We start from the raw sequence: 13,016 nt of genomic DNA, 5'->3' as shown, positions 1-13,016 counted from the left end.
CACTAAGAATCAACTCCAGGACATTAAGCTCCTTAACTGATGTCGAAACAATGAAGGAATAGCCCAAGTCTGTCTATGAAACAGCTTTTGAGTCAACTGTCCAATTGCTTATGGGTCCTTGAAAAAAGGGAGGTACATATTAAAGTACATATAAAAAACATATTGCAATTACTTAAACTTTCCTACAATTTTGATGAGAGTACCCACAACTTGAAGCTCAGACTGTGAACTTCAAATTCAACTTCAAGTTGTCATACCGCTACATGTAGGGACATACAGTGGAATAAAATGTTGTGTCTCACAGGACCATGGTGCTACAGAAATACAGACATACAACAATGAAGTAAAACAATACAAAACTATACACAACTAACTTACTGACAGATTTTGACTATAAATATACTATAAATGTTTACCTATACATAAACAAACAAAGAAGTCATCAGAAGTCAAGCAGCTGGCTGGGGAACAATGCAAGCATGTAAACATACACATATTACTGAGTCTTTTGTGGAATTATGTAGACACAGCAATGTGTGTGTGAAAAGTGTGTACTGTTTATAGAGAAGAGTGTTACTACAGGTGCTTTGTACAGCCCCACTAACTGTTTGTAGCACACTTCGAATTGCACGAAAAAGAGAAAGTTTCAGACAGTTATTCCTTTGATTTGGTAAGATTGGGGGTGATTGGGGAGTGTAGGAAGTGAGATGGTCCATGTTTCAGGGGGGAGGTGGTTTGTATGGAGTGTCACAGGAAGAATGGGTGATTTGAGTTCAGGACTCTTAAAGCCTGGGGGAAAAAAACTGTTGAGCAGGCTCTGATGCTCCGTTACAGTCTTCCTGATATTAGGAGATGAAAGAGACTGTGTGATGAATGGGTGGGCTCTTTGCCGATAATGCTGGAGCATTGTGTAAGGAAAATGTCCAGGACAGAGGGGAGAGGGACACCAACTTTATGACCGTATTCACTATATAACTGTAACTGTGACAGTGATGTGACATACAGCCAAGTATGGTGACCCATACTCAGAATTTGTGCTCTGCGCTTAACCCATCCAAAGTCCACACACACAGCAGTGAACACACACACACTCACACACACACACACACACACACACACACACACACACACACGTACACACACACACACTGTGAATGCACACCCAGAGCAGTGGGCAGCCATTTATGATATGGCACCCGGGGAGCAGTTGTGGGTTCGGTGCCTTGCTCAAGGGCACATCAGCCGTGGTATTAATGGGGGAGAGAACACTCTACATTAACTACATTCACCTACAATTCCTGCTGGCCCGAGATTTGAACCCACAATGTTTGGATTGCAAGGCAACGACTTCCTCGTAACTGTAACTTGAATATGTTTTGGTCAACAGCTAAAAAAGATATAAATTCTGCCTGCTTTCAAATATGTATTTGGACCTAACTGTAGCCCTCTATTAGTAAAACTAATAATAAAATTTGGTGATTGACATGCAAGGAGTGCTGACGCAAAATCTTATGAGTGACTGATAGCAGATATGATATTAAAAGCCCTGATAGTGTTTCAGATTTTCCACTGTGAAAATATTAACACTTTCACATAGTAGCAAAAAATAAAAAATAAAAAAAAAAATAAATGGAGAGTTGAGTGCTAATATACTCCAGGTATCAAGAAGTGATTGGGCCTCCTTTTATAATGAATGACGTTGCATTTCTGACAGAACTTATGCTAAAAGCTTAATTTCTCCTAAAAAATACAGCACTTTAATGCTGCAATCTAGCATTTTCTTAAACTTGACATTGAATTATAAAGAAAACATGAGTTTGTCTTGCAGTTTAGCTTTATTTTTCCCAACAAACATTTCAGAAATTCAACACCATCAAAAGACAAAAACATAACCTTACACCAATTTTCATCTACATATTAACTATCCTGATATTGTGCTTTGGTTGTGTCAAATGTGTCATCTTCAACATCCATACAGCTTGTTGATCCTCAGGATGTCGATGTTGGACATTCCCTGCCTCTGTCCAATTTGCACTGTTCTATCAGGAATGGGTGTGATGGTTTCCAGCCCGGGCTGGATGGCGAAGGCTGTTCTTTCATAGTGCATGATGGAAGTGTAGTCGTATGGAGTGTTTTGGTTGTTGGTGTTTTGTTTCTGGAAGTTGTAGGCCATATCAGGAGAGATGTTCTGCCAGTTGATCTTGACGTACTGGTCACGATCGCTCCTGGTTTGCTCGTGGTAAAAGCCCAGGGCATGATTAAGCTCATGCTGAACGATGCCGTTATACACACAGCCTTGCCTGTTGAAGGAGACCACCTGCTGACCACCAGTTCTGCCAAGAGAAGAGTAGCACCTGAGAGGAGAGAAGAAGTAAAGAGGTTATTTATTTATTTATTTATATAAATAAAGACTGATAAATGTTTCTTGTTAATGCTGTATGATTGTTCTCACCCATCTTTGTTCTCAATACTGATGTAGTCGGCCTGAGTTGATCTGGCCACAAAGCGGATGCAGGTTTTGGAGTGAAAGGTGGACATGGCGTTCGCAATCACTGATCTCTCATAACTGGCTGCAAACAAAAAGGCCCACAGATTTAAAATGAGATCTAGATTAATCATATAGATGTTCAATGTTTGAAAGAGATTCACTCACAGAATTCACTGCTCACGACGTAAGGGACCTCCACTATGTTGTTAGAGTTTTTCTTCCAGAAACAGTTGTTGTTAAAGCAGTAGAGAGCATTTCTGGTTTTGGGAAACACCAGATCTCCTTCAATCAATACTTCAGAAGATCCTGTATTTAAAGAGAAACACACTGATGAAAAAGTAAAACATATCTATACATCTTGACTGCAGTTTACCCCTATTCTCTGAAAAACATTGATGCATTTATAAGAAATCTACAAGGTGCCTGACCATTGTTGGACTCCAAAATCCTTGTAGTGATGTCCAGAGGTTCAGGCTCTGACACAAACACTCCTTCAAACCTTTCCTCCTGGAGGCAGAAACAGAGATGATAAAATAACTTTTTTAGGAACATTCATAATTTAAGGGAAAGTCTAGACCTGATCTTACCATGAGAGAAGACGCCTGCGAGATGCCAAACAGCAGCAGCAGAATGGAGAGGGAGGCTCTTGTGTCCATGTTGTCTCAGTGTGTAGAGATATTCAGGATGCTCTTGTGCTGAGCTTTGGTGTCTGTGAGCGATTCTGTCTTGACTTTATATTCATCTGAGTAGGTAGGTCTACTGGAGGATTATGGGTAGGGTCTTAACATCAAGGGCCCTATCTTGCACCCAGCGCAATTGACTTTGTACACCGACGCATGTGTCATTCCTATTTTGAACCCGCGCAAAGCGCGCTTTTCCCTCCACAGAAGCACGTCGCTAAACTAGTGAATGAACTTGCGCTCCCTGGGCGGTTCAGCGCAAAAAGGAGGCGTGTTCCGGCGCAAACAATCCCTGGTGCTATTTTGCTGTTACGTTAAAAAATTGCGCCACTGACCAGAAAAAACCTAGTCTAAAGTCAGTGGCGCGTTGCGCGTTGTTCATTATGCTATTTTAAGGGCGCATGCTTGACCATAATGTATAGCGTGCACAACGCGCATACACTTTGCTCATGTAATCTACACAGATGCAACAGTTATTTTTGCAAATCATAAATTGTTACACTAAAAAATATTAACACGTGAGATGACGGAAATCATTGTGGTGTGCCACGAAGATGTGAAAAAATAGGCATACATCTAGCTTACAAATTATTCAGGCTAATTGTAGTAATTAAGGATCAGACCTGTTTGAGGTCATATATGTATATAAGGACATCTGACAAATTGATTTGTCCATCAAGAACCAGGAAAAAAATTGATGAAACAATTGTGGCTATTTCCTCCCACGCCTGTTTAACCGACGCAATTTTGGGTGGGTTTCTCCCATCCCCATACAACACAACTTCTCTGTCTTTCACTGCTCTTACAAGAACATCAGTCTCCTCGGCTGTGAACCGCTCCTGGCGTGCGCCTGGTAAATACGCCATAATAATAGCAATCCATAATGGAACTTGCGCACCTGCTTTTAAAGGGAATGTTGGATGACGCTCTGATTGGTTTATTTCACGTTACGCCCAAACCACACCTATGAATAATGAAGCTACTTCAGACCAACCCATTTTAGATTTGCGCCGGGCGCAAGAGCCATTTATCCCGCCGGGAAAATAGCAACAGCGCCGAGACCCGCCCACAAACTTACTTGCGCTTTGCGCTTTGACACTTGCGTTTCAGATCGTTAAAATAGGGCCCCAAGAGTCTAAAATGTGTACCTTCAGGGAGGAAACTCAGACCTCACCTGTTAGTCCCAAAATTTTCAAAATAAGATCAAATACCCTGGTTAGTTTAAGTAATCCACTGACATGGACTTTACTAAGTGCCAAAAACAGTGTTTCTACAGGGAGAGGATTCATTGGTAATATACTTACAGTTTACTAGTGGTGGTTACATAACAAAAAAAATACCTTAGTTTAGATGAACGCTTCTGATTCTAAATAACCAACAGATAAAAACAGACACAACTATGTATAATTCTAAAATATTTTGAGGATAAATGACTTAATAATATTATTTCACAGTGTCCTCTGTATATTAATTGGTAAAATGCATTTCTTAAAAACAACAAGAATTTCAAATGTAGCAATGAAACCACCTTGCTACTTCGAAATACAACAGCCAAAAGTGTGTATCTTAACTACTTGTGACAAGGCTACTGCATGGTGCTCATTCCAATATGCAGTTAGCAGTCAAAGAGGAGTAGCAGTTAAACATTTTCAAAACAGTAAAAGATTTTGGCAATAGAAATAATGCATCACATAATATTGGAATGCAGTTATATCTTATCAAATACACATCATTATTCTTCAGCTTGGGTTAAACAAATGAATTTTACTTTGTTGGAATAGCAGCTATGCTAAATATCTCTGTATTTCTGCCACGGGATTGATATCCCGAGGTAGCTAGTGTAGAAAGTTTAATTATGTTTTCTCGAGTCAATGATCACACTGAATGTAGATAACTGCGTTTAATCTCACATTTCTGTTAACTGCCAGCCGCTATAGATCAGAGAACCTTCCTAGTCCATAACATGACGCGTCGCAAGTCAGTGTAACTGGGTCCTTGACATTGTAGTATGCCAGTACTGGTGGGCTGGAAAGGCATGATTTAAGGCACTCAAAAGCCTCTTGATGCTGTTGAAACCAGCACCACTCTGTCTCTTTGCAGGTGAGTTTCCTAAGGGGCCCTGCGATGTCGCTGAGATTTGGGATGTACTTGCTAAGGTAATTGACCATGCCCAGGAAGCGTTGTAGTGCGGTCACATCCGTGGGCACTGGCATGTCATTGATCGCTGCAGTTTTAGACGGGTCTGCTTTTAGGCCTACGCTTGTGAAGATGTGGCCTACGTACGCTACTTGGTCCAGGTGAAATTTACACTTGTTCGGGTTTAACCTGAGATTGACTTCCCGTGCCCTTTTGAGCACCTTTCTCAAGTTGGCGTCATGTTCGGCCACTCCGCGGCCTCCTATGATGATGTCATCGTAGCAGGGGTAACCTGCAAACAGTTGTTCCATGGAGCGCTGAAATACTTCACTTGCTGAATTTATGCTGGAGGGCATCCTTAGAAATCTGTAGCGTCCAAATGGAGTGCTGAATGTGGTCAGCAGTGACGATTTATTGTCAAGATGTATGCCAGAACTAATTCTTTGCATCCAGGACAGTAAACACTGTTGCCCCGGACATTTGTGCTGCCACCTCTTCAACGCTTCGCATAGGGCGATGGGGTCTTTTCAATGCGGTGTTGAGGTCTTTGGGGTTGATGCAGAGTCTGATTTCCCGCTTATCCTTCTTATTTGCTGCCACCATGGACGATACCCAGTCGGTTGGTTGCGTGACTGGTGTTATGACACCTATGCTTTGAATACGTTCAAGTTCAGCTTTAACTCTTTCTTGCATTGCAACGGGGATATGGGGAGCTGGGCGAATGACAGGCTGTATGCTGGTATCCAAAATCATGGAGTATGTGACCGGAAGTTCTCCCAACTCGTCAATGAACAGGTCTTTGTACTGTGTAAATGTCTGTGAGCTGAAGTCCGTGCTGCTCTCCACGCTGATCTGATGTATGTTTGAACTCATTTTAACAACCCCCATGTCCATACATGCACGAAATCCTAGCAGTGGTTGCACTGCTCTGTCCACAATGAAAAACGGCAATGAGTGGTTCTGCTATTTAAACAGCACCGAAGAGTGGCGATGCCACTGGTCTCTATTCTGGTGCCTCCATAGGCAACAAGGCTAGCCGCGTTCTTCTGCTTTACAAGTAATTGGCCACTGTTAAGTCCCCTGAAAGTGTCAAGTGACATCACATTGCATTTTGCTCCTGTGTCTACTTTTATGTCAGTGGGCTTGCCGTTTATATGCATTGTGACAAATCCTTCATCCTTTTCAATGGCTTTTAAAATCACACAATCAACGTGACTGTCAACTTCAACGCCATCCACATAAAACGTTTCATCTTCACGTGTTTGTTCCTCTATTTCTATCTCATTAACCGTCTGTCAGCTTTTCTGTCTAGGATGTTGCCTATTTTGGCTGCACGGCTTAGACTTGCAGCAACTTTTAAAGTGGTTAAACTTTTGGCAGCTGTGACACTGTTGTCCGAATGCTGGACACTTTTCCCGCTTAGCTGCGTGGCTGCCTCCACAATTATTGCACCTTGTGATAGTCTGTGAGGGGGGCTGGGACTTTACATACTGCATTCTATTTGAAACTTTCCTAACTGCATCCACGCTGGCATCATTACTTTGTGATGATAAGATTTCACGAATTTTTTTCTTCAAACATTCGGGGTCCTCTAGAGATTCAGCAGGTGTAATGATCCTTCCGCCATCTCCCGGCGCGCACACTTCAGCAGCGTAGGCGAAAGAACACTCTTGTTCGATGGCATCTGGGCCAGCAATGTTGAGAAGGATGTACAGCTAGGATTTACACAAGCTTTAGTCTGGATCCAGAGCACCTGAGAAAAGATGATACCAACCCCTCAGAGGACCTCAGATAATGCCAACCCTGAAACAACATACAGACATACCAAATTTGTTAAAGGTTTGATTGCATTATACAATAATTGCTGTTAATAGAGTTCATCGTCTGTTTGATTATGTCTTTAATTTATTTTTCTGTACATTTCTACCATATGTAAATAAACTGAGTCACCATTGATAAGCTACCACTAAATAATGTAGAAACTATTTTTCTGTAAAGTTTCTTTGCAGCAATTTGTAACGTAAAAATCACTATACACATAAACTTGAATTGAATTGATTTTAAAATTTTATTTTACAGAAGTTGTGTATGTTGCTTTGTACTCCAGATGTTATATTTGCATTGTAGTCCAGATAATATAATATTTTCATTATGCAACAAAAAAAATGTTTTTAATCTGCCTATTATGATATAAACTACATTGATAAATTGTCCTTAATCTCTGAAAAAATGTTCTCGAAACTGTTCTGACATTGCACGATTGAGTTTATTCACACTGCCAAAGCACTCCGGTTGTTTTTTTTTTTTTCATACAAAATCTATCTGGCCTTGTTTGCACTTCGTGGTGTACCCTCTGTGTTTGCTCTCGTGAAGTCTTCTGCTGATTGTATACTTTGACAGTGACACGTCTACCTCCTGGAGATGGTTCTTTTCTTGGCTAGATGTTGTGAAATGTTTTTTCTTTACCGTGGAGAGGATCTTCCGATCATCCACTACTGTTGTCCTCCGTAGACATCGAGGCCTTTTTCTGTAACAGGGTGAACCAAAGGTAAGACGTACAGATCCATATGCAAATTTTTATTCATAGACATGGTCATGCACAGGCAGGGTTGAACATCAGCAAACAGATATGTATAAAACAAGACAAAGAGTATTTCAAGGGCTGGCGTAGGTCATCGGTCGGTGAGCAGAATTCAGAAGGACAAGAGGGGTAATCCAGAAACATGAGCAATAGTCCAGACGAGGTACAAAAGGATTCTGAGCCCCGAGACAAGGGTTAATCCAAGATACTCAGGCAGAAATAAGGAAACTGCAAACAAGGCAACAAGAAATGGCTAGACTAAACTAGAACTAGAAACTAGGCTCCATAAAGCAGCTATCATTGGGTTAGTGATAAACGCAGAACAATACTAGAAACAAAACAGAAACACGGAATGGCTCGGTAAAGCAGCTATAACAATAGTTCAGGCAGGACCACTTTGGCAAGTTACTTAAGTTTATTGAACACAATTTATCTTTGGTGGTATGGTTCCTTATGGGGGTTCTTGCTCCAAATTTAATTGATCATACAAGTGCTTTAACAGTAAACCCATGGAACTATCAGTTTAGAAATACATAGACAATTAAGACACTAAGTAATGTCTTTAAAAGCAAACAGTGGTTATTGTGTAGATGTGGCTGTCAGACTTATATACTGTAGCTTGATTATGAGGTTATGATAGTGATAGAGGTTATGAAAGTGATCTGAAACAAAAGAAGACGAAACCAGAAGGTGCACAGTAATATGCTCATGCTTATAATGGGGAGGAAGGGTTTTGAATGGGGTTTAAGATGATTGTGGGCTGATTTATGTTTAGGTCTCTTAAAGCCTCGGGGAAGAAACTGTTGAAGAGTCTGGCGGAGCAGGCACCGATGCTGTATCACAGTCGTCCTGATGATAGGAGATGGAAGAGACTGTTGGGGAAGGATGGGTATTCATTATGTAACTGTAACTTGAATATGTTTCGGTCAACAGCTAAGAAAATAAAAATTGTTCCTGTGTCAAAATATATTTGGACCTAACTGTACCTCTCCATTAGCAAAACTATCTTAAAATATAATTTGGTGATTGAGACGCTAGTAGCGTTGATGCAACAGCTTATGGGTGACAAATAGCAGATATGATTTTAAAAGCCCTCACAGTGTTTAATTTTCCACTGTGAAAATATTAACACTTTTACATAGTAGGACTATCAAAAAACCACAAACGTTTACTGTGATATTCATCGCACATTATAAACGATATAGCAAGCATCATGAAAGGAATGTCGTTTAAACAGTTTTTTAAACTGTATGTCAGTATTTTTATTAATATCGTGATGAAGTTTTTAAGGGACAGATTCCCTGACTCGGAATACGGAACATCAACTGCGAAAATGAAACGGAGAGTTGAGTGCTCTTATACTCCAGGTACTAAGCAGTGATTGCCCCTCTTCATAATATATAATAGTCAAGCATTTTCTCAAACTTGACATTGAATTATAAATAAAATATGAGTTTGTCTTGCAGTTTAGCTTTATTTTTCCCAACACACATTTCAGTAATTTAACACCATCAAAAAACATATCCTTACACCAATTTTCATCTACATATTAACTATCCTGATATTGTGCATTGGTTGTGTGAAACGTGTCATCTTCAACATCCATACAGCTTGTTGATCCTCAGGATGTCGATGTTGGACATTCCCTGCCTCTGTCCAATTTGCACTGTTCTATCAGGAATGGGTGTGATGGTTTCCAGCCCGGGCTGGATGGAGAAGGCTGTTCTTTCATAGTGCATGATGGAAGTGTAGTCGTATGGAGTGTTTTGGTTGTTGGTGTTTTGTTTCTGGAAGTTGTAGGCCATATCAGGAGAGATGTTCTGCCAGTTGATCTTGACGTACTGGTCACGATCGCTCCTGGTTTGCTCGTGGTAAAAGCCCAGGGCATGATTAAGCTCATGCTGAACGATGCCGTTATACACACAGCCTTGCCTGTTGAAGGAGACCACCTGCTGACCACCAGTTCTGCCAAGAGAAGAGTAGCACCTGAGAGGACAGAAGAAGTAAAGAGATTAATTATTTATTTATTTATATAAATAAGGACTGATAAATGTTTCTTGTTAACTCAGCTAGAATTATTTTGTTCTAAAAATGTTCTAAGAACATTACCATTGTTCTAATAATGTTTTTAGCGGGTAGTTTTATTTTTGTTCCCAGAACGTTCTCCCAAAGATAGGATAACGTTCTCTAAAAACATTCTAAAACTGTTTATTAATAACATTAGAACATTATCCCCTAACATTCTAATTAAGATTTAAGCAGAGGTTTAGATGTTGATGTCTGTTTCAAAGTAATAGTTTGATTTGATGTCACCATAATGGTGGTAAGTGTTGGCTTTAATTGTGCAATTTGACACTTGACTTGTCAGTGTTGTTCTTTAGCTGCTGTAATCTTTATTATGGCAAAACAGCAAGAGGACATTTGCATGATGCTGTTGCTTGCTGATGAATAAAACATCACCGCATATGTAGTCTGGTTAGATGGTTTCACCAAACCTAATGTATGGTGTTCGTTGCGTGTTATTTATTACAGCGACTCAATGGGTCAACAGCCTGAGACCCAGATGAATATAAATCATATAATTTCAAAAAAAAAAAACTCAAAAAAAAAAAAAAAACTTTTCTTTGTCACATAAACATCAAGATTCAGTATATGACTCTCAACGATGGTGACATGCTTCATGCAGCAATGTATTTTTGGTACGTCATACAAAACTCATCCAAGGCACCCAGAATGCAATAGTAAAATACTAAAAATAACTAATAGTAAAGTAATAGCATAGACTAGTCTCCAGATAAAACCAGTTGATCAGATCATTACACAATGAAATTTTTAACATCAGGCCATGTCACCTGATGATTTTTTAATGCTCACTGTTTTCACCGTAACAAATATAGTTACAGCAGTTAAACAAAAAGTAACATTGAAAAGAGTCATACTGCCTAAGTACTGATCACCATAATGGTGACATCAAAATAAACTATTATTTTCAATAAGCCGTCAACACCTCTGTTAATCTCTGTAATAACTTTTTTACATTTATGACAGAAATAAAGTAAATCTTGTTTATAATAAGTGAAATTGGTAATACTGTTTTTGGAGTTATTTACGCTGGAGTTTGACATTAAACAAAGGTTGGGTTTTCACTTTCAACCAACATTTGACTTCTGAGCCCCATCTAGTGTGATGAGAAGCTTTATTAGAATGTTAGAGGATAATGTTCTAACAATAATATCAATATAATTTTTTTAAAATGTTTTTAGAGAATGTTATCCTAACTTTTAAAAGAACATTCTGGGTACTAAAATAAAACTTGCCGCTGAAAACAATCCCAGAAAATGAAAAAGTTCAAGCTGGGAATGCTGTATGATTGTTCTCACCCATCTTTGTTCTCAATACTGATGTAGTCGGCCTGAGTTGATCTGGCCACAAAGCGGATGCAGGTTTTGGAGTGAAAGGTGGACATGGCGTTCGCAATCACTGATCTCTCATAACTGGCTGCAAACAAAAAGGACAACAGATTTAAAATGAGATCTACATGACTCATAGATATGTTCAATGAATGAAGGAGATTCACTCACAGAATTCACTGCTCACTATGTAAGGGACCTCCACTATGTTGTTAGAGTTTTTCTTCCAGAAACAGTTGTTGTTAAAGCAGTAGAGAGCATTTCTGGTTTTGGGAAACACCAGATCTCCTTCAATCAATACTTCAGAAGATCCTGTATTTAAAGAGAAACATATTTATGAAATAGTAAAACATATCTTTACATCTTGACTGCACTTTACCCATATTTTCTGAAACACATTGATGAATTTATAAGAAATCTACAAGGTGCCTGACCATTGTTGGACTCCAAAATCCTTGTAGTGATGTCCAGAGGTTCAGGTTCTGACACAAACACTCCTTCAAACCTTTCCTCCTGTAGGCAGAAACAGAGATGATAAAATAACTTTTTTAGGAACATTCATAATTTAAGGGAAAGTCTAGACCTGATCTTACCATGAGAGAAGACGCCTGTGAGACGCCAAACAGCAGCAGCAGGATGGAGAGGGGGGCTCTTGTGTCCATGTCGTCTCAGTGTGTAGAGATGTTCAGGATGCTCTTGTGCTGAGCTTTGGTGTCTGTGAGCGATTCTGTCAAGACTTTATATTCACCTGAGTAGGTAGGTCTACTGGAGGATTATGGGTAGGGTCTTAACATCAAGAGTCTAAAATGTGTACCTTCAGGGAGGAAAATCAGACCTCACCTGTTGGTCCAAAACCTTTAAAAGTAACATCAAATACCCTGGTTAGTTTAAGTAATCCACTAAAATGGACTTTACTAAGTGCCAAAAAGAGTGGTGTACAGGGAGAGGATTCATTTGTAATATACTTACAGTTTACTAGTGGTGGTTACATAACTAGAAAAAATACATAAAAACCAACCCCTCAGAGGACTTCAAATGATGCCAATCCTGAAACAACATACAGAACTACCAAATTTTACTTAAAGTTTGATTGCATCGTACAATAATTGCTGTTAATAGTGTTCATCGTCTGCTTGATTACGTCTTTAATTGATTTTTCTGTACATTTCTACCATATGTACATAAACTGAGTTACCACTGATAAGCTACTACTAAATAATATTTAAACTATTTTTTTTGCAGCAATTTGTAATGTAAAAATCACTATACACATAAACTTGAATTGATTTTAAAAATGTTATTTTACAGTTGTGTATTTTTCTTTGTAGTTCAGATGATAAATTATTTTGTTTATGCAACAAAAAAATGTTTTTAATGTGCCTATTATGATATTAGCTATATTGATACATTTTCCTTAATCTCTGAAAAAAAAAAAAATTGTGACAATGGTTAATCCAAGATACTCAGGCAGGAATAAGGAAACAGCAAACAAGGCAACAAGAAATTGCTAGACTAAACTAGAACTAGAAACTAAGCTCCGTAAAGCAGCTATGTGTCACACACAGAAGACAACGGAGACAGATGTTAAATCAAAGCCAGGACAGTTTATTGAATTGAATTATTAGAATTGAATTTATTGAATTGAATTATTAGAAAGGATGGGAATATTTAGCAAATGAGAGATGAATGGCAGTCCAGGGAGACGCTGCAGGCACACAGAC

General features: G+C 39.2%; 1 protein-coding gene across 4 annotated transcripts; it reads right to left on the bottom strand.

Annotated features, from left to right (window-relative positions):
* Positions 1-1,881: 1,881 nt before the first annotated feature.
* On the bottom strand, positions 1,882-12,038 carry LOC113077245 (high choriolytic enzyme 1-like). Of its 4 annotated transcripts, XR_003281282.1 has the most exons (6): positions 11,889-12,038; positions 11,730-11,808; positions 11,467-11,607; positions 11,266-11,383; positions 9,418-9,871; positions 1,882-1,900 (listed from the first exon to the last, which is right to left on the bottom strand). XR_003281282.1 is itself a non-coding variant. In XM_026249693.1 (5 exons), exons 1-5 carry the CDS (start codon positions 11,955-11,957, stop codon positions 1,964-1,966), a joined length of 798 nt encoding a protein of 265 aa, XP_026105478.1. In that variant the 5' UTR covers positions 11,958-12,015; the 3' UTR covers positions 1,939-1,963. The 4 variants fall into 4 exon arrangements, 3 of the variants coding, with proteins under 3 accessions (XP_026105478.1, XP_026105477.1, XP_026105480.1); XM_026249693.1 differs by lacking the exons at positions 1,882-1,900; positions 9,418-9,871; positions 11,266-11,383; positions 11,467-11,607; positions 11,730-11,808 and adding exons at positions 1,939-2,354; positions 2,453-2,570; positions 2,654-2,794; positions 2,917-2,995 and having other exon boundaries at positions 11,889-12,015; XM_026249692.1 differs by lacking the exons at positions 1,882-1,900; positions 9,418-9,871; positions 11,266-11,383; ... (1 more) ...; positions 11,730-11,808; positions 11,889-12,038 and adding exons at positions 1,939-2,354; positions 2,453-2,570; positions 2,654-2,794; positions 2,917-2,995; positions 3,076-3,211.
* Positions 12,039-13,016: the final 978 nt, after the last annotated feature.

The sequence above is a fragment of the Carassius auratus genome, unplaced genomic scaffold, assembly GCF_003368295.1.
Source record: "Carassius auratus strain Wakin unplaced genomic scaffold, ASM336829v1 scaf_tig00022041, whole genome shotgun sequence".
Lineage (NCBI taxonomy): Eukaryota > Metazoa > Chordata > Actinopteri > Cypriniformes > Cyprinidae > Carassius > Carassius auratus.
The sequence above is the reverse complement of the archived record's forward strand: the minus strand, read 5'-3'. Positions and strand labels throughout refer to the sequence as shown.